Genomic DNA, 20,254 nt, shown 5'->3' on the forward strand with positions numbered 1-20,254 from the left:
AAAACTTAACTTTTATTTTAAGCTTCCCTTGTGCCAGGTGGAAGAAATTCGGTCCCATCTGGCTTCTCCCAGCCTTTCTCCAGGGTGGGTTTAAGTTCCGTGGAGCTTGCATAGTGCCAGCAGGCAAGAGGGCACTCAGGCCTCGCCACCTTCTGTCCCAGCTGGCACTCTCTGAGATGCCCGTGGTCTCACCAGGTCTTGTCTCTTGTCCTCAAGGGTCTCTGCTGCATTGTCCTCTGAATGTATGTCTATCTCTCTATCTCTGTCTCTGTTTTGAGCATGCATGTTCTCTTTCTCTCTCTCTCTATTTTGAGCACATGTATTCTCTCTCTTTCTCTCTCTATATATACATATTTAGAGCACCCATGTTTTCTCTCTCTCTCTCGCTCTCTCTCTCTCGCTCACTATCTGTCTCTGTCTCTCCTCCAAGCCACTCTCAGGCACTCAGGCACGTGGTAGACATCTGCCCACCTGCATATCACACTGGACAGTGGGGACCTAATACCACCTCTCTGCCGGACGCAGCACATGGCTTCTCCTCCTCTGGTGTCTCACTACTTTCCCAGGCTCCATCCAGGAAGTGAGACGCAGGTCCCCTCTGCTCTTGGATCTCACAAACCTGTGTGAAGTCCTGTCCTTGGGAGGGGGGGCTGCAGGCATGGGTCCCCCTTTCTTAGAGACTTCCAGCATCTTCTCCTTGTTTCTCTCTGTCCTCCTTCCTCTCCAAGTCTGGGGATCTTTTCTAGTTTCATTACCGATCATTTCAAATCTAGGTTCGTACCCTGAGTTCTTTGAAAACTCAAAAAGCCAGAATAACCTTCATTTTCGCTTTCTGCTTCCTCATCCCTTTGCTGGAGCAATAAATTCAGAGCAGCCTCGCTTGAATGGGAGATGCGCCGTCAGAGGAAAAGGAAGCTCTGGAGGGGAAAAACATGTTAATATTTCAACATAGGCTCTTGCCAGACATATAGGCCTGGGACAGGCAGAAAAAACACTGGGGGAAATGTGACAAAATGTTAACATAAGTGCTCTGTTTTCAGAAGATGGAAGCATAAATGAATTTTTTATTATTTATATTTTTCTGAATTTTACAGAATTTCTAGAATGTATATTACTTTTACCATCATGCACACACACAAAAAATTCTGGTTTGTTTGTACTTTACACTCGATGCAAGTCAAATTTATTGCTTGAGAAATGACTGTGAATGTAAGCTCAGTTAATACCACACAAAGTACATTCCAAAACAAAAAGACAGTGTACAAAATAGAAACCCTCAGTAGCTTGGGTTAGTTCCTAAAGTGACAAGCAATTGCTTTTGTTGTGAGTTAGGACTGCTTTGCCAGTCTGGAGGTGTTGGAACAGCTAAGCTTGAGGGAGCAACAAAATAAACCAAAGACTTCATGACATACATATTTCCAAAAGAAGCTTTTGTGTCTTGAGGCCGTAGGGTTTTCTATGGCTACGTTTGATGGAAATGGGGTTAGAGAGTATCTTAGATTAGGGCCGCAAGAGCAGGGCCTGAGAAGGGATTGTTGTTCCAGTGATGTGTTGGGAACACCCTCCAGGAGGGGAGTGAGGGAAGCAAGTTGGGGCAGGAAAAGAAGCAAAGTGAAGAAAGGTCTCAGCTGGAGGCTGCCTTCAGCCCGGCCCCACGGGGACCTCTGCAGCACTGATTGCACCATAGAGTTGAGTCCACTTTAAGGCAAAGGGGCCAGTCTGTTGTACCCCAGTGTCACTGAGACTGTGATATGTAGCCAGCTGGAGTCCTAGAAAACCTGACATGTCTGAATGTGAAATTACCATCTACGGCCACACCACCCTGCACACACCCGATCTCGTCTGAATGTGAAGTTAATTTCACAAAAATTGCTGCTTTCGGCTCTGCTGCTAGGAAGCCCAGCGTGGGGCAGTGGAGGAGTTCAGGTGGCCAGCTGGGAGGTCCGAGCTGGATACGCGCCAGGAAGGGGCTGAGAGACTGGGAGAGAGATTGAGGGGCGAAGACGTCATGTAGGTCAGAAGGAGGGGGTGAAACAGCTGCAAGGGGAGGAGGCTGCAGTCGGAGAAATGGATGTTGGAGGTAAAGTGATTCAGAACGTAACAAGGTCCGAGGCCTGGCCACGCAGTGGTGGTGTGGAGGACAAGGTTTCTAGAGAGGAGTAGCCACAGAACTGAGAGGCTGGCCTGCTGGCTGGGCTGTCCCTGTGGACACTGAAGACACCAATGACCATGGCAGGATTTGGGGTGGAGATGAAGGCTATGGGTCTGCTACCAAATCTTCAGCGAAACATGATGGGGTGTGACCAGAAGGACCAAGGATGACAGAGAAGAGGGGGAGAAGGTGACAGAGGCGGGCTGTGCAACCCTCAAATCAGCAGGGATTTTTACACAAGGATGGAGGAGAAATGAATGAGCCAGAACTTGCAAACAGAGTGGACCCTGTCTTCAAGGACCCTGTATTCCTTCCCTGAACTGAATCAGGCAGCTCTGCCTGGAGCAAGGACAGTTACTGCCAGAGCAAGGCGTCCTTCTAGGCTGTGTTGTCTGACATCTAAAGCACAGGAATCTATAAGGGCTAGGAAGACAGGGACCTTATCTCTCCTGTTCACCAGGCAGGTGTACAACAGGTCATAATAGATGCTGATTGAATGAATGACTGAATCCATCCGTTAATCTATATTTCATAGCAGCTCAGCAGAGGCCGCCAGTGCAGTGATATAGAGCACAAGCTTTGAGGTCAGACGCCTGAATTTCGATTCCAGCCTGAGCCTGTTTACCTGGGTGGTGCTGCAAGAGTTAAATGAGCTGGTGATGAGTTGGCACTGCACTGGCACGTGGTAAGTTCTCCATGAATGGCCTCAGTAAAATCCCTTTCCCGCGAAAGCTCCGCGCCATCCCTGCGGGGTGACCAGGTGGAGGATGCCGGTGAGTGTGACGGGGAGGGTGGGGGCCCGGAGGACTCCAGGCTGAGGTTGCGCCCAAGCCTCTGCGTCCCCACCCGACCGGCCCGGGGCGGAGCCTCCTCCAGGTGGGGCGGGGGCCGTGCAGTCCCTGGAGGCACCGAGGGACCCGCCAGCCCAGCGGTGCAGCTGCCCCCGGCGCTATGGCAAGCGAAGCCCTGGGGTCGGGGCTCCTGCTCCAGCTCGCGGCGCTGCTGCTCGGGACGCTCGGGCCACAGGTGAGAGCCGGGACGGGCGCCAAGTCTCCAAAGACGCTTCCCTGGGGCGCGATCCGATCCAGGCGGGGGCGCAGCGGGGCAGCGAGGGCATCTCTCCCTCCCTTGGGCCCGGGGGCGCCCCAAGTGGTCCCTGATGAATGAAAACTTCCTGGATTTGGGGAGTTGCCAGTTGCCCCTACAAACTCCTAGCTGGGGAGACCGGTCAGTGTGGAAAGGCGCAGGTAGACTGAGCACCCCGCCTCTTCTGGAGGGAGGGGACAGTCTGGGAGAAGGGGGCAGCCCAGCAGCGAAGCCTGGCCTTTTAAAACTTCTGGGGATCCGGGCTTCCTTTGAAAATATCATCGTAAGGGTCCTCTGCTGAGAAATGCGCCTAGACACCCAGTTTTACAAGATGCTCCATAACAGGGCCCCCTTAGCCATGGCTGGACCCCAGGTTCAGAACCTCTGGGATAAATGAGCTGGGTATGGGGGTCTGGTTCAACCCTGCTGGGAGCAGAAGACACCAGTCTTACAGAAATGTAGCCGAAGGATAAAAGTCGCCAAACCTAGAATCCAGTTGTCCAGCCTGAAGCCGCTGGGGGAGTGAAAGGGACTGGGTAGAGTTAGGTAACCCACCCCCCCTCCACCTGGCCCCTGGCCCCCTTCCAGCTCTGGGTCCATCCCATGGTTGCCAAGAGAGAATGTGAGCCCAATGGCCAGATTGGGTGTCTCCAGAAAAATTAGAAATGAGAAAAAATGAGAAATCTGGATTTTTTTAAAGGGAAATCTTCCAATTTTAAAAATATTGGCAGCTAATTAAAAACAAAATTTTGAAATACTATAACAGTCAAACAAAATTCAACTGTGGGCAGTCAGTCCGTGGCCTCTTCTGCAGGCCATTCTCCCTCCCGCCACATTGCAGATGACAAAATTGAGGCCCAGAAGAGAGAGAGACTTGAAGGCGAATTCCTGACCCTCCACCAAACACCAGTGGCTCAGCCCCACACCTGAGGGTCCTGGAGCAGGATGTGGCCTTTGCAGGGGTGCGGCTGGGCCACCCGGATGTTAGGGTTCCTGCTGGGAGCTCAGCCTCACCCTGTTTGCTCAAGGAGGGGCTGGAACACTTGAGTTAGCCCAGCAGGGCCAGATGTAAGGGTGGCTCCAGGCCTCCCTCCCACAGCCTTGGTTCAGGGGGCCCCCTGGAGCCTGGCACCAAAAGCAGCTGGGTTAGTTTGGGGAGGCAGAGCGGGGCATCCCCAAAGAGGCAGACATCGTGGCATAGGAGAAAGAGGCCAGGCGTTGGAATCAGAGATATGGCAGGTTAAGGCCCGGTTTTGCCATTTATTATCTGTGTGGCTCTAAGCTAATTACCTAACCTTGCTGAGCCTCAGTTTCCCTCATCTGCTCAATGGAGAAACTAATAGTACCAATCTCCTAAGGAGGCTGTGAGGGTCAATGAAGTAGTTTTGTAAAAGCCTCCAGTCTTCTCTGGAAAGCCAGAAGGAGCCGAGGGAAGAGGGAATTAAGAGGGAATCTGGACACGGTGGCAGCCAAAACCTCCCCCCACAACCCCCCCAGCTCCCACAGTAACCCCTCTCTAGAGTCATGGAGATGGTGAGTGAAGCCAGCAGCTCCCCCAACATCCATCTTCCCCTTCTCTATCTCCCTCTGGGGGAAGCAAAGTCATAGCCAGCCCTGCCTGGGGCAGGAGTAAAAGGTGGTCCCAGACCTCTCAGAGATCTGGCTTTGTTTCCCACTACAGGTCCAGACCCTTAGGCCAGAGAGCCTCCTGCTGGTGTCCACCTTGGATGGAAGTCTCCACGCACTGAGCAAACAGACAGGGGACTTGAAGTGGACACTGAAGGATGGTGAGCAAATGGTCACTTCTCTCTCCTTGGGCCCCTAGTTTGGTTGGGTGGGGGAGTCACCGTGGCATAGAGGATAAGGATATGGGCTCTGGAAGCCATTAAATGAGGGTCAGCAAGCAGCATCACCACTTACCAGCTGTATGTCTTTGGAAAAGTCACTTCATCTCTCTGAGCCTCCATGCTTCACCTGTAAAGTGGGGCAAAGAGGATGACCCTACCTCACAGAGTTCTTGGGAAGATGACATTACATTCATGTCAAGTGCTCGGCTTGGTGTGTGGCACACACTAAACATTCATGCTTTTCAATGGAGTCTGGAGGGGGCTGCTCATGCTCCATGTCCCTGTCCCTGCAGATCCCATCATCCAAGGACCAACGTACGTCACAGAGTAAGTGAACCTGGGACCTTTTAAGGAGGGGGCAGCTGGGAGATGAGAGAGCCATAGTTGTCCGGAGAGAGTTTTTGTTTGTGGGGGAGACATGTTGGAAGTAAGGGAAGACAATGGGTCTGGGTGTGATATGGGAAGGATCTTGGAGCTTCAAGATGTCTCCTACAAGGACAGGTTCCTGCGAGCTGAGAGGTTGAAGGGAATGGGGGCCTTCATGAAACCAGGGGGCATGCACCCAACCTTCTCTGTGTTCCTCTCTGCCCCACAGAATGGCCTTTCTCTCAGACCCAGCTGATGGCAGCCTGTACATCTTGGGGACCCAGAAACAACAGGGATTAATGGTGTGTTTCCTACAGTGTGGGGCAGAGCGGGTGTGAAGATATGGTATGGTCAGAATCTGGTTTCCTGCAGAGGATGTAAGTCAGGGCTCTGAGTGCACTATGAGAAGGCTCTCTGGAGGGAGCTGTTGAAAGAGCAGTGGGGGCAGCCCCTGCTGTGTCTGCAGAGCAAACTGACTGTCAGGCCTTTGAGGGTTTTTCAGGGGCTTCTCCAGGACTCTGAGAATTTTAGGGAGAAACATGTATCAGTTAGCTTTTGATAAATAACAAATCACCCCCAAACTCAAGGACTTAAAACACAAACAATTTATTCAAAATGTGGTGGGGTGACAATATAGGCTGGGCTCAGCTGGATGGTTCTTCTGCTAGTCTTGACTGAGCTAGCTTGTACATCTGTGTTCAGCTGCTGGTCAACTGGATGCCTCTATTTCTAGAGAATGATCAGTAGTTGGCTGGCTTTTGACAGCAACAACTGGGCCATGTGTCTCACATCCCCTAGTAGGTAAACCTCAGCTTTTTCACACGGTGTCAACAAGGAACTCAAAAGCAGCAAGAGAGGGAAAGCCCAATACACAAGCTCTTCTCAAACTTATGCTTGTGTCACATTTGCCAATGGCTCATCAGCTGGCCAAGCCCAGAGTCCAGTGGTGGAGAAACAGACTCCACCTCTCAATTAGAAGAGTTGAAAAGTCACCTTACAAAAGGACACACATACAAGGAAAGAAGGAATCTGTGGCCATCTTTGCCCCATCAAGAGTCTGATGAGAGATATTGGACGTGACTCTGTATTTATTACAAGGCATAGGGTGGAATGTGTTTTATCAGAATTCTGACCATGCCAGGAGAAGCCTGCCAGAAAGGGCTTAGGTATGTGATTTAGGAAGCTGAATTAATAAGAAATTTTAGTGTGTGAATCAGGCAAGGTCCCAGCTGCAAACACATAGCCTACTCAAATAGGACAGTTTGAGAATGTTTCATTAAAGGAATTGCTTACAAATTCCTCTGTGAGCAGAGTGCAGGAAACCATAAGGAATAAGTATCCTATAGTTCATAACAGTGGGGTGCTGTTGTCAGCCCTAACCCTGGAGGCAGAGGAGGGAACAGCTACCACAGCCTGGAGCTGAAGGGAGCTGTACTAAAAACCACCTGATGGGACTGGAGGCCTTTGGTGGAGAGACATAACCAGCCCATCTTGACTCTGTGGAGAGAAAACCAGCACTCCCTGATCTCACCTGTGCCTCTTGTCCAAATGCAACAGGAAGCCAGACCACAGGGCACGCACACTCATAGTCAGGACAAGTCCAACTCCAGGAGGAAGCATGGCAGAGAAGGGCGGAGGGTGGGTCTCAACTCAGCCAGCACCAGCTTGTGGTCTCCTTCATGCTGGAACAGCTCCTCAGTGTCTCTGAGACTTTCATGGATGTTGACAGTTTTGAAGTCTCTATGTAAGTTTTCAAGAAGGTTGTCAAGCCAGGATCAAGTGGATTGTGTGGCATCTTGGCACTGGGTGTGGGATTTTCTGCCTTTCAAGAGGCTGTGGAGCCTGACTGGCTGAGTTCGAGGCCTGGCTCTGCTACTTCTCAGCTGTGTGACATTAGGCAAATTACTTGGCCTCTCTGATCCTCTGTTTCCTCACCTGAAAAGTGGAAATGATAATAATACCTAATGAATCAGGTATTACCTGAATTAGTTGCTATGGAAATGGGTTCACCTGGCACAGTGAATGCTGTGTACATGTTTATATTCTTACTCCTTCCTGGAACTTTTCCCTCTCCTAGAAACTGCCATTCACCATCCCTGAGCTGGTTCATGCCTCTCCCTGCCGCAGCTCTGATGGGGTCTTCTACACAGGTGAGCATCTCGCCAGGCTGTGGGATGCAGGTCCAGCCAGCAGGGACAGGGACCTAGGACATGATGGACCAGCTGGGCACAGGACCCACACCACCTCCCATACTGTCCTGAAAGTGAACACACGTTCCACCTCCACAGGCCGGAAGCAAGATGCCTGGTTTGTGGTGGACCCTGAGTCAGGAGAGACCCAGATGACACTGACCACAGAGGGTCCCTCTACTCCTCGCCTCTACATCGGCCGAACACGTGAGTCAGACCCGATTGCTCTGGGAAGCCTTCCCTTTTGCTCTGCCCAGGCCTGGCCATTGCTATCCAGGTTGAATCGAGGCCAGTCAATCTGTCAGTCATCAACAAACATTCTACTGAGCACTCAACAAGAAGCTGGGGTTATAGCCCTGATCTCTGCCATTGTGATGCTCATAGACTTCTGGGCCTCTAGGCTGTGTGCTCGGGAAGCCCCCACCCCCACAAGATGAATGGCCCCTGGGGCAGAATGGGGAGAATCATGTGGATGTTTCTGGTAATCTTGCTTCTGGGGCTCCCAGAGTATACAGTCACCATGCATGACCCAAGGGCCCCGGCCCTGCGCTGGAACACCACCTACCGCCGCTACTCAGCAGCCCCCATGGACGGCTCACCTGGGAAATGTGAGTGCCACCTTTTTCCAGCCCCACCTTGGAGCAAGGGACCCAACTCAGGGAACCCTGAATGACACTCACCTGAGCCCCTGGGGGACGCCACATCCTGAATGACACCTCCCAATGGCTCACACCCAGGCCGACGCTCACACACCCTGAGCGTTCCCTCAGCATCCTAGCTCTCCTGTATGCCAGTGACCCCAACCAGGTGACCTGGATGACCCCCTACATCTTGAGTGACCTACATGCCCTAACTAAGCCCTACATGTTGAGTGGCCCCTGAAAGTGACCTCTTCCCCAGACTGGCTCCCCAGGTAACCCTGACCACCCCTTGATATGACGACCAATACCTACTGCCTAAGTGGCCTTGCAGGCGCCCCTAAGTAACCCCTCGGACCCTGACTCCACCATTCTGCATAAGACCCAAGCAGGTAATCCTGACACATCACAAGTGACACCCCAGGGGCCCCTGACTGACCCTGTCACACTCCAAGTGACCCCCACATTGCCCACATGCCTCCAAGCCACCCTGATTGACCCATGCTGGGTGGCCGTCAGTCTGGCCATGACTGATACCCACACTGTAAGTGATCTCTCTCAAGCAACCTGGACTGATGCACACACCTGAGTCACCTTTGGAGGATCCTGACCAATCCCCTCATGTCAAAGTGACCCCATGAACTCTGACCTTCGCATGTCCTGATAAGCCTCCAGGTGATCTCATCTGACCTCCACACACCTGAATGACCCGCCTGAGAACCCACCCTCAGAACACTTCCCTCACCCCAGATGCTTGTAGGTGCCTCCCGTGGGAGCCTCTGCCCGCCTCTCCCCAGCCACCTTTCTTGGCAGACATGAGCCACCTGGCGTCCTGTGGGATGGGCCTGCTGCTAACCGTGGATCCAGGAAGTGGAACGGTGCTATGGACACAGGATTTGGGCATGCCGGTGGTGGGCGTCTACACCTGGCACCAGGACGGCCTGCGCCAGCTACCCCATCTCACGCTGGCTCGAGATACCCTGCATTTCCTCGCCCTCCGCTGGGGCCACATCCGACTGCCTGCTTCAGGCCCCCAGGACACAGCCACTGTCTTCTCTGCCTTGGACACCCAACTGCTGTAAGTGTTCCTGCCCGGGGCCTGGAGAGGGAGACTTCTGGGGGTACTGAAGCTTGGGCGCAATGGCCAGGCATGACGTTCAGCCATGACACACTAGGACAGCTAAGCCAGGTGTCAAAATATTTTGAGCTCAGGCTGGGCGCGGTGGCTCACGCCTGTAATCCTAGCATTCTGGGAGGCCGAGGCGGGTGGATCGCTCAAGGTCAGGAGTTCGAGACCAGCCTGAGCAAGAGCGAGACCCCGTCTCTACTAAAAATAGAAAGAAATTATTTGGACAACTAAAAATCTATATAGAAAAAATTAGCCGGGCATGGTGGCTAGTGTCTGTAGTCCCAGCTACTCGGGAGGCTGAGGCAGTAGGATTGCTCCAGCCCAGGAGTTTGAGGTTGCTGTGAGCTAGGCTGATGCCATGGCACTCTAGCCAGGGCAACAGAGTGAGACTCTGTCTCAAAAAAAAAAAAAAAAAAAAAAATTTTGAGCTCATTACTTACCAAACTGGTTGATAAATAACCAGTGTCCTGCCCTGCCCCCTAAGTATTCCCAGGACACCCTGGAGAGCCCCACTGTTCAACAACTGATCAAGTAAAACCTGGCCTGGGAGGGAGAACTCCAGGTCTCAACCTATTCTGATTGGTAGGTGCTGTGCCTTACTGATTGCTAAATACTTCAAATATCACCCTTCTGCACCTAATACCTTAGTGTCCCCATCTTTTCATTGTTATCGTTGTTTGAGATTGAGTCTCACTCTGTTGCCCAGGTTAGAGTGCCATAATATCAGCCTAGCTCACAGTAACCTCAAACTCCTGGGCTCAAGTGATCCTCCTGCCTCAGCCTCCTGAGTAGCTGGGATACAGGCGTGCTTCACGATTCCTGGCTAATTTTTTCTATTTTTAGTGGAGATGGTGTCTTGCTCTTGCTCAGGCTGGTCTTGAACGCCTGAGCTCAAGCGATCCTCCTGCCTCAGGCTCCCAGAGTGCTAGGATTACAGGAGTGAGCCACCATGCCTGGCCAGTGTCCCCATCTTGAGGAACAAGTAGACAGATTGAGAAAATCATGAATTGTCCATTCATTCAATTCAGTCCACAAACATTAATTGAGCACTTACCACGTGCCAGTCTCTTGCTAGGGTCCAGGAGTAAGTACAACAGTAAATAGCCCAGCCATTGTTCCTGCCTACAGGAATCTGAGTCTAGTGGGAGAGACGGATATGTAAAGAGGCAATTACAACATGGTGAGATACGGGATGAGATAAGAGAAGTACATAGTGGCAATGGGAATGTATAGGAAGAGTACCCAAATTGAGACTGGGTGCAGGAAGCAGTCCTGGAAAGCTTCCTGGAGGACGGGACATCTAAGTTGAAACCTAAAGGATGAATAGGAAACAAAAGAGAAGAGAGAGCATGGAATCCAAGGGAGAGAAAGAAATTAAATAAGACTGGAACACAGATCTGGGCAAGGAGTGAGGTCTGAGACTGTTAGTTAAGGAGGGATCTTGTAGGATCATTAAAGGGTTTGGGCATTTTCCACTAAGGCTGAGAAGAAGTCACTGGAGAGTTTTAAGTAAGGAAGTGATCTGATCATATTTTCATTTCAGAAAGATACCCTTGGCTGCAGTGTGAAGGATATCTCAGAATGGTGTCAGGGAAGAAATGGGTACTTATAAGATATTGCATTAGTTTAGACAAGACATGAAGGTACTTTGTACTAGAGTGTACACCCCAGAGATGGAAATAAGTGAAAGGTAAGAGATATTAAAAGGAAAAACCAGTAAGAATTTGGTGATTAGGGAGTTTGGCATGCTCAGGTTTCTAGAAGCATGTGGGCGCTGCCATTTTCCGAGGTAGGGAGCACTAGAGAAGGAGGTGGCATATGAGGAGATGAGATCATATTTAGAAAATTGAGCCCTTGAAAGAATCTGGGTTAGACACAGATTTGGAAATCATGACCATAGAGTTTGTATCAGTTAGCTTTTGCTGCATAACAAACCACCCCCAAACTTAGAGCTTAAAAACAACAGACATTTATCATTTGTAAAGATTCTGTAGGTCGGCTGGGTGGTTTTGCTGGTCTCTGAAGTCAGCTGGTGACTTGGTTGAGCCTGGACAATCTCAGATGGCCTCACTCACCTATCTCATCGTTGGCGGACTGTTTGGCCGAGGGGGCATCAAATAGAATGGTTCATCTCTACTCCATAAGGTCCCTCATGCCCCAGCGGGCTAGCCTGGGCTTCCTCACAGGCCGGTCTCAGGGCTACAAAAAGCAACACGAGAGGGCGAGCCCCGATGCACAAGCACTTTTCAAGTCTGCTTGTGTCATATTTGCCACCGTCGAACTGGTTAAAGCGAGTCTCATGGCTAAGCCCAGAGCCACGTGCGAGGGGCCTCACCAAGGGCGTGGGCGCAGCGGTTACTGAAACTTCCCACCACCATCGTTCATCCTTCTCCCCTTTTCCTTCTCTCCCACTAGGATGACACTGTACGTGGGGAAGGAGGAAGCCGGCTTCTATGTCTCTAAAGCCCTGGTCCACACAGGGGTGGCCCTCGTGGTGAGAGGGGGTCTCCAGGTGGGGTGGAGACAGGGTGAAGCGGGAGAAGAGCCTCCCCAACTCCTGGTTCTCTCTCTCCTACCGCAGCCCCGTGGACTGACCCTGGCCCCCACAGACGGCCCCACCACGGAGGAGGTGACGCTCCAGGTCTCAGGGGAGCGAGAGGGCTCACCCAGCACTGCCGTCAGATACCCCTCGGGCAGCGTGGCTCTCCCAAGCCAGTGGCTGCTCATTGGTGAGGTCCCCTGGCTCAACCTGGGAGTAGACGAAGATAAAGCACCTGTGGGCCCAGCTTCTGAGCTAGACGCTGAGGTCACCCCAGCCCGCTGACTTTTTCCCCGCCCCTTAGGACACCATGAGCTGCCCCCAGTCCTACACACCACCATGCTGAGGGTCCATCCCACCCCGGGGAGTGGGCCTGCTGAGACAAGACCCCCAGAGAGCACCGAGGCCCCAGCCATCTTCTTGGAGGTCAGTGCCGGGAGGACAGAGAACAGGGGACACCCAGCAGGGGGGTGGACAGCCCTGGACCTTTTCCTCAGACTGGGAGCATGGATCGATTGGCCTCACACAATTTCTCAGAAGACAAACATTTTGTTGTTGTTGTTACTGCCAGAAACGTGATTCGAGTGTCAAAATGATCTTGGCTACCTAAATAGTGAAACGTGGGTCACTACTTTCTTTATTCTTCTTCAGTGTAAAAATTGTCAAATATTCATCAAGTGAAAAATTGAAAATGGAAAAACTCTAAAAGCATGCTTTCCTGGGAGAGGGTTGAGCAAGAATCGTAGTAAGTAGTTCAAGGTTAGCGGGAACAGCCATGGCCTCGAGTGGCAATTCTCAGATCTCATCAGAATCACCTGGGAGTCCACCCACCAAATTCAGAACCTCTGGAAGGGGATATCTGTGTTTTTAGTGACACCCCAAGAGCGTCTGTATTTTTTAGTGATACCCCATGCGATGCTGGCCACCTGGTGGGCTTGGAAAACCACGCCCCTGGGCACTGTGATGTTTCCCACCGTACGCAGACCACTCGCTGCCCCTTCAGCAAAGCCCAGCCTGTACCGGATGATGAAGGAAGACTGGGGGTTCCACCATGGGAAGGACGCTAAAAGGGAAAACTCCTTTGTCCCCAGCTCTTGAGCCTGAGCCGTGAGAAACCCTGGGACCTGGAACTGCATCCAGAAGAGAAAACTCCAGACTCTTCTCCGTGGCTGGGATCCCAAGACCTGCTGGCAGCTGGCCTCACTGCTGTCCTCCTGGGAGGGTGGATTCTCTTCCTCCTGGGGCAGGTAGGCCCTACACCCTGATCTCAGGTCCATCTTAGGGTCTTCCTAGGGGGCACTCAGCAACTGCCTCCCTCACCCAGCTCTACTTTGTCCCCTGCCTTTGAGCTGTTGTGCTGTGTAAGTTCACACCCCAGCGTGAGGCCATCTCAGGACAGAGCCTGGGCCCACCCTGGGGCAGGGCCTGGCCAGAGCCTCTTAGGCCCTCGTGTTTCCGCAGCAGCAGCTGGTGGAGAAGCAGCAGCAGACGCCCCTGGCCCCGGAAGACTCCCCCCACATCCCCCAGGACACTCGGTCCCAACATTTGGAGGCCACTCTGAGGGGCCAGAAGAGGCTTCAAAGCTGCTCAGAGCAAGCCCAGCCACTTGATGACCCTGAAGGTGAGCTTGACTGAACAGGACAGGGCAGAGTCAGGGACAGAGAAAGGGAGGGACAGATTTAACTTCAAAGTCGCTTTATTAGAAACCATTATAGTGGGGTGGTTAGGCCTAAAGGCATTAATAAAAGAGTGTTTCCAACAGTGCCTGCTATGTAGTCGAGCACTCTAGAAGTGTCTGCTATCATTATTTTATTACTTTGAAAGAAAGCTAGAACTGGGTATGGATCTAACTCCACATCTGTTAACCTCAATGGGTTGTTGAACTCCTCTGAGCCTCAGTATTCTCATCTGTCAAATGGGAATGACAACATCCATCTCATTACTTCAACTCATCATGAGAGGTTCCCACCATTATTATTAAATCATACCTAGGTGATGTTATTAATATGCATATTAAAATAATATCATATTTGGTAACAGTCATAGTAAATGGTGCAATTTTTCCCCTTTAGACATTTTTACTTTTTAAACATTTCTCTTGTCTTTTCTCAAATTAGTCCTATAAATAAGCCCCTTCAAGTTTCCTCTGGCATCTTCAGGATGTTCAGGGGCTTCTCGCATGCACATATCAATCAGCCCAGGCTGTTTCTCCTGCTTCTCTGGCTCTGGGCTGGGCTTCTGCCTTCTGTTCTCTTTGTGACCCGGCACCTCCTTGTCACTGCTCGAAACACTTCCTCATGCCTCGGCCCCACCCTGCTGTCGCCTTCCTCAGGCTGAAGTCCACCCACGCTTGGCTCCAGTGCTGTTCCCAGCGTTCACCTCTGTGTTTGCTGAGCCACAGCCAAGAGGGAACAGCTCCCTTCCTTGGGGGTCGACTTTTTTAGAGGGCCCCACAGCAGAGTTGCCTGAACCAAAGGTGTTGCAGTTCTTGTCATTTTACTGGCTCAAGGTGGGTCCACGTAACACGCCACTGTACCGCACTGCACCCCACTGCAGTCACCCACTGCATCCCTGGACCTTCTGACTGGTGCTGAGCCTGGCTTGTGCTTCCCCAGGCAACCTGGACTCCACCTTTCCCCAGGGTGGTTCTTGTCATGGACTTTCTTATGGTTCACAAAATCTGCAGTGGAGTCACATCCCGCTGTCATTTCGCTTACACGAATTCACTTGCACACGCGTGGCCGGGCATCCTTCAGGACACTGCAACACATGTTCAACAGCAAGTGGCTGCAACCCAGCCTGAACCAGAGCTAACAGTTACATAGCGCTCACTGTGTGCCAGGCGCTGTTCGGGATGCTTTGCACGTATTAACGCATGATACGACATTCCTGTGAAGTGGATACTGTTTGAAAGCCTCTTCTCTGGAAGAGGAAATGAAGGCAGAAAGGTTTAGTGACACCTCCCACGCCCACCGCAGGCTCACAAAGCTAGTAAGTGGCAGCTCGGGGGTTCAAATGCAGGTGGCTGGCTCCAGCGTGTGCTCTTTATCTCTGTGGGACGGTGTCCCTGTTTGAACGCTGGCAAATGCCTAGGAAAGAATGTGACTGGCTTTAAGGTTCCGCAAGCTGTGTAAAAACAGCAGCAAAACGCATCGTGTACTCAGGATTTCCAGAGGTGACTCTGACAGTACTGACTGCATGCCGTTTCCCCCCGACATGGCGACTTCTGATGACCTTAGAACGTAACTCGTGCATCTGCTGCGTCTCTGTTATAATGTTGCGGGAGGCTGAGCCAAGTGATGGCAGATATCTGTGTGTGCAGACTGAGCCTCCCCGCTCCACCCCCCGCTCATTATGTCTGCATTCAAGGCCTTTGTGGTCGTAAGTCTGGCTTCACCCTGGCATTGAGGCTGCTCCTGAACGTCTAACCCAGCAAACTTAGCGAGCATTTACCCCATGCCAAGGGCACTGAGAACAGGAAAGGCAGACACCCAAGACACTGGAAGCTCAGCAGAACCAAACCAGTGACACAAAGTGGGCCAGAAGGGTGACCCTCACCTGGAGTCAGGTGAGCGGGGCTTGTTCAAACAGGGTTTCGAGCAGCTCTGCCCCTGCTTTCTGACTGCCTGTCTCTCTCGTGTGTGGGTAATGGGCTTCCAGCAAGGCCCTAAACCATCCACGCCAGAGAGTCCAGTGTATACCAGTGTAGGTCCCTGCCTGCGTCTTGCTGACAGATGAGTGAACTTGGAACAAATAACCCAGGGCAATGTGGAAGTACAGCTTGGTGCTTTTCTCACTGATCCCTAACTCTGATTTCCATTGGCTTTTCCTCGAGCTAATTGTAGAGATTGAATGGCAGCTCTTCCTGGAACTAAAACTAGAACGTTTTCCGGACCACTGCACTGCACAGCTCTGGGGCGCCTGGGCATATACATTTTGCTGTATGAAGAGTGCTCCTTGGAGCTGAGCCGGGCACAGCCTGCCGGGACGTGCCTGGGTCAGAGTGGGAAGTCTCTCGCAGGCTACCCAAAGGGAAGAGCAGGAACTGTCCCAACCTGTAGACCCTTGCCCACCTGAGCCAGCCCCACCCATGTTAATGGGAAACCAAGGCCTTCTGGGGGTCCCTGCTGCCCTGGGACTAACTCTGGGCAGCTCGGCATCCAGGTGCTCACGCCTCCCGCTCCTGTCTGGGCAGCCTTCTCTGTGACCGTGCTCACGCCCATGCTTCCAACTGCCAAACTCCCCTGCCTGTCTGAAGCCCATTCACCCTCAATTAAAAGGATTCAATTACAACTCGGGGAGGCAGGAGAATGACAGAGGACGTAAAGGAAAGAAACCTGGGCAGAAGATGCCGAAACAGGGAGAAAGAGAGGAGGATCACGTAGCAAACATCACCCCCACCCCTTCTTTCCGTATGTCCGTTTAATGCACACACAGAGTGCAGCAGCGCCAGGCATGGATCCCAGGCAGTCTGGGACCCGCGCCCTGGGCCCTTGCTCTTCACTGGTTGCACAAAGCTGAGCATGGAAAGGTGGAAGTCGAGAGAAAGGTGTGGGTGGCAAAGGTGGGCAGAGGCTCCCTGAGACACCATCCTCTTCTCCCCCAGCGGAGGCACTCACTATAGTGGGGAAGATTTCCTTCAACCCTAAGGACGTGCTGGGCCGTGGAGCAGGCGGGACTTTCGTTTTTCGGTAAGTGGCAGCCAGGAGCGGGGCTGGGGACGTGGCCGTCACAGCCCTTGTGGTCACCTTCCCTGGGAGAGCCATTCTTTCAAAGACTCCCCAGGTGGGTCCAGTTTGATCCCTCGCTCACCAGTTCCTGCCCTTTCCTTTATCTGCTCTCTGAACTCCCCTCTCCACTTCTTGGCCCCCTCCCAGGGGACAGTTTGAGGGGCGGGCAGTGGCTGTCAAGCGGCTCCTTCGAGAATGCTTCAGCCTGGTTCGGCGGGAGGTCCAGCTGCTGCAAGAGTCCGACAGGCACCCCAATGTGCTCCGCTACTTCTGCACGGAGCAGGGACCCCAGTTCCACTACATCGCCCTGGAGCTCTGCCAGGCCTCCTTGAGGGAGGTGAGTTGGGGACTCCGGGATGAGTGGGGAGGTCCTGGGGTAGAGAGTGATGCTTTGTTCCTTGCTGCTCCTCAGTACGTGGAAGACCCTGAGCTGGACCTCGGGGGCCTGGAGCCCAAGCTGGTGCTGCAGCAGCTGACCTCCGGCCTGGCCCACCTGCACGCCTTACACATAGGTACCCGCGTCCGCCTCCCGCTCCCACCCTCAACCCCCTGCCACCCCCCCTCCCCCTGACATACATACACGCCCAGCAGCCAGCTCCCTCTGCTCCCTCCCACAGTGCACCGGGACCTGAAGCCAGGCAACATCCTCATTGCAGGGCCCGACAGCCAGGGCCAAAGCAGGGTGGTCCTCTCGGACTTTGGCCTCTGCAAGAAGCTGCCTGCTGGCCGCTGCAGCTTCAGCCTCCGCTCGGGCATCCCAGGCACGGAAGGCTGGATGGCACCCGAGCTCCTGCAGCTGCTGCCCCCAGACAGCCCGGTGAGTCTTCTCACCAAGCGGTCCAGGCACACCACTGCCCCAGGCTGCAGGAGTCCCTCCCTGCTCCTGTCCCCTCCTGCCGAGGCTCCATGTCACTCGCTCTGTGACCTCGAGCCACTGCTCAGCGTTTCTGTTTCTTCATCTATAAATAAGGGGATAATTTGTCCTTTCTTACCTAGAGCAGTGGTTCTCAGTCAGGTACTATTTTGTCACCCAGAGGACATTAGGCGATATCTGGAGACATTTTTGGTTGTCATGACTTGGGAGGGAAGTGCTACTGGCATCTGGCGGGTGGTGGCCAGGGGCGCTGCTAAACACCTTACAACGCACAGGACAGCCCCCGACAAAGAATTAATGTCAGTAGCGCAGACGTTGACAAACTGTGAGCTAGAAAATGGTTTTCAGTCCACACTATGCTTCACAAACACTGGGAAACTTAGAAAAGATGCCCAGGTACCACACTCAGTGGTTCTGACCTGATTAGCCCAGGGTAGGGACCCAGGTGATTTTAATGTGGAGCCAAGTTCAACAACAGCTGATGGGAAGGCTTTGGGGAGCATCAGATAAGCTAATACAGTTCAAGCACAGAGCAGTGTCTGACCCACGCAGACATTTGAGTCTGAGACCCCAGGATTGTAGATTTTTGAGTCAGTGTGTAGGTAAAAGTTGAAATCATGGAAATATTTGACAGTAACTCAAAAGGACAGTCACTAGGCCAAGCCACCCCCACTCCTAAAGCAGAGAGAAAGGTTGAAATGACCTGGGGCCCCAGGTCTAAATGCACTGATGTCATGAGCACGCATGGTTTGTTTTTTAAATTAGTGGCCAATATTTTAACATTTGGGAAATTCCACATGAAAATCTGGATTTCTGGATTCTCTTTTTAAAAAATCGTCTCTGCCCCCCAGCAGAGTCCGCTGGCAACAACCAGCTGGAGTTAAGGACCAGAGGCCCCAAGGACAGGCCCGTGCCAGGTCACCACAGCCCTCACCATTGCCTCCTTCCTCCTGCCTGGCAGCTGCACCCGGTTATGTTACCTGATTACACCTGCAGGAACGAAGCTTGGAAACCCAAGCTAGAAGCTCAACAGGGCAGAGGCAAAGGTTTCGGATGAAAACCTTGGGCCTCTTCAGTGGTGCAGATGGGAGGGGATCTAGAGCAAGGAGACGCTGCCCAGGAAGCATCCTTGTGCTCCAGTCTGAGCCAGACCCCTGGCTGCCGTGTCATCCAACAGGACAATTTAGCCAGATTTCCTTCTCACATCCACCTCTCTGGCCCCCAGACCAGCGCAGTGGACATCTTCTCTGCAGGCTGCGTGTTCTACTACGTGCTTTCCAGCGGCGGCCACCCTTATGGAGAGAGCCTTTATCGCCAGGCAAACATCCTGGCAGGGGCTCCCTGTCTGACTCACCTGGAGGAAGAGGCCCATGGTGAGGGGGACCTGGCCCAGCAGAGAAGGGAGGAAGTGGGGTGTGAGGCTGGGCAGGCCTGAAGCCATCCCTCCTCTCCCACCCTGCAGACAAGGTCCTTGCCCGGGACCTGGTTGAGGCCATGCTGAGCCTTCTGCCGCAGGCACGGCCATCTGCTCAGCAGGTGCTGGCCCACCCCTTCTTTTGGAGCAGAGCCAAGCAACTCCAGTTCTTCCAGGTCAGAGGGAAATCTTGGGAGCGGCCCCCAGACGTCCCAAGTTTGGGTCCTGAGCAACAAGAAAGGGGATGCCAGATGGGCTGGGGGGAAACAGGAAGAGCTACCTGGTCCAGGCAGCCCGGTTCTTTGTCTAAACTAGGATGGAGCCTGGTCCTAAACTGCCATCCTGGCACTCCGTGGGCCACTGTTGCCAGCTTTGCCAGCCCCAGCTGCCCCTCGTATGGGAACATGCCCATTCTTTTCTGCCTGAATTGTCATTCATGCTGTGCCCGTGCTGATGGCCCATTCCACTTGTGTGACCTTGAGCAAGGGGCTTACTTTGTGCCTCTGAGCATGTTTGCTCATCTGTAGAATGGGGACAGCAGTACCTTCCTCTCAGGTTGGTGGTAAATAATATGGAGGTGTGGCACCAAGCCACACTCCCCAAGAGGCAACGATCCTCACCATCCTAAACCACCCCCCAAAGCCATACCACGCTCCGGGCCTTGCGGCCCTCAGTATGGTCACAAGGCTCAGGAGCTCTGTGGGGTCCTAGGATGTCAGCGACTGGCTGGAGAAGGAGTCTGAGCAGGGGCCCCTGGTGAGGGCACTGGAGGCGGGAGGCTACAGAGTGGTCCGCAACAACTGGCACAAGCACATCTCTCTGCCACTGCAGACAGGTAGAGGCCACATTCTGGTGGGCCTGGGAGGCTGAGGGAGCCCACTGGGGACAGCTTTGCCACCAGTTTCCCTGCCCACAGATCTGAGAAGGTTCCGGTCATACAAAGGGACGTCAGTGCGAGACCTGCTCCGTGCTATGAGGAACAAGGTGTGTTCTGGGGCCTGGGTGGGGCCTGGATCTCGGGAGGGCCTGGCCACAGCTGAGCCAGGGCTCTCTGCTCTACCCGCGCACCAGAAGCACCACTACAGGGAGCTCCCGGCTGACGTGCGGCAGGCGCTGGGCCAAGTCCCCGACAGCTTCGTCCAGTACTTCACGAGCCGCTTCCCGCGGCTGCTGCTCCACACGCACCACGCCATGAGGAGCTGCGCCTCTGAGAGCCTCTTCCTGCCCTACTATCCGCCAGCCTCAGAGGCCAGGGAGTCTTGCCCAGGGGCTGCTGGGAGCTGAGGTGGG

At 53.2% G+C, this 20,254-nt stretch overlaps 1 protein-coding gene across 1 annotated transcript in view; it reads left to right on the plus strand.

Moving 5' to 3' along the window:
* Positions 1-20,248, plus strand: part of ERN2 (endoplasmic reticulum to nucleus signaling 2) — a 44,314-nt gene extending 24,066 nt beyond the window's left edge. Inside the window, 23 exon segments of the mRNA XM_012644934.1 lie at positions 2,984-3,093; positions 3,095-3,178; positions 4,920-5,025; positions 5,379-5,412; positions 5,681-5,753; positions 7,529-7,601; positions 7,740-7,847; positions 8,147-8,248; positions 9,092-9,356; positions 11,823-11,901; positions 11,989-12,136; positions 12,251-12,372; positions 13,038-13,193; positions 13,408-13,567; positions 16,553-16,637; positions 16,824-17,013; positions 17,089-17,188; positions 17,294-17,493; positions 18,776-18,923; positions 19,013-19,140; positions 19,676-19,799; positions 19,881-19,948; positions 20,036-20,248. Of these exon segments, the coding sequence (XP_012500388.1) occupies positions 2,984-3,093; positions 3,095-3,178; positions 4,920-5,025; positions 5,379-5,412; positions 5,681-5,753; positions 7,529-7,601; positions 7,740-7,847; positions 8,147-8,248; positions 9,092-9,356; positions 11,823-11,901; positions 11,989-12,136; positions 12,251-12,372; positions 13,038-13,193; positions 13,408-13,567; positions 16,553-16,637; positions 16,824-17,013; positions 17,089-17,188; positions 17,294-17,493; positions 18,776-18,923; positions 19,013-19,140; positions 19,676-19,799; positions 19,881-19,948; positions 20,036-20,248 (2,876 nt within the window).
* Positions 20,249-20,254: the final 6 nt, after the last annotated feature.

This window comes from Propithecus coquereli, unplaced genomic scaffold (genome assembly GCF_000956105.1).
Source record: "Propithecus coquereli isolate 6110/MARCELLA unplaced genomic scaffold, Pcoq_1.0 Scaffold223, whole genome shotgun sequence".
Classification (NCBI taxonomy): Eukaryota; Metazoa; Chordata; class Mammalia; order Primates; family Indriidae; genus Propithecus; species Propithecus coquereli.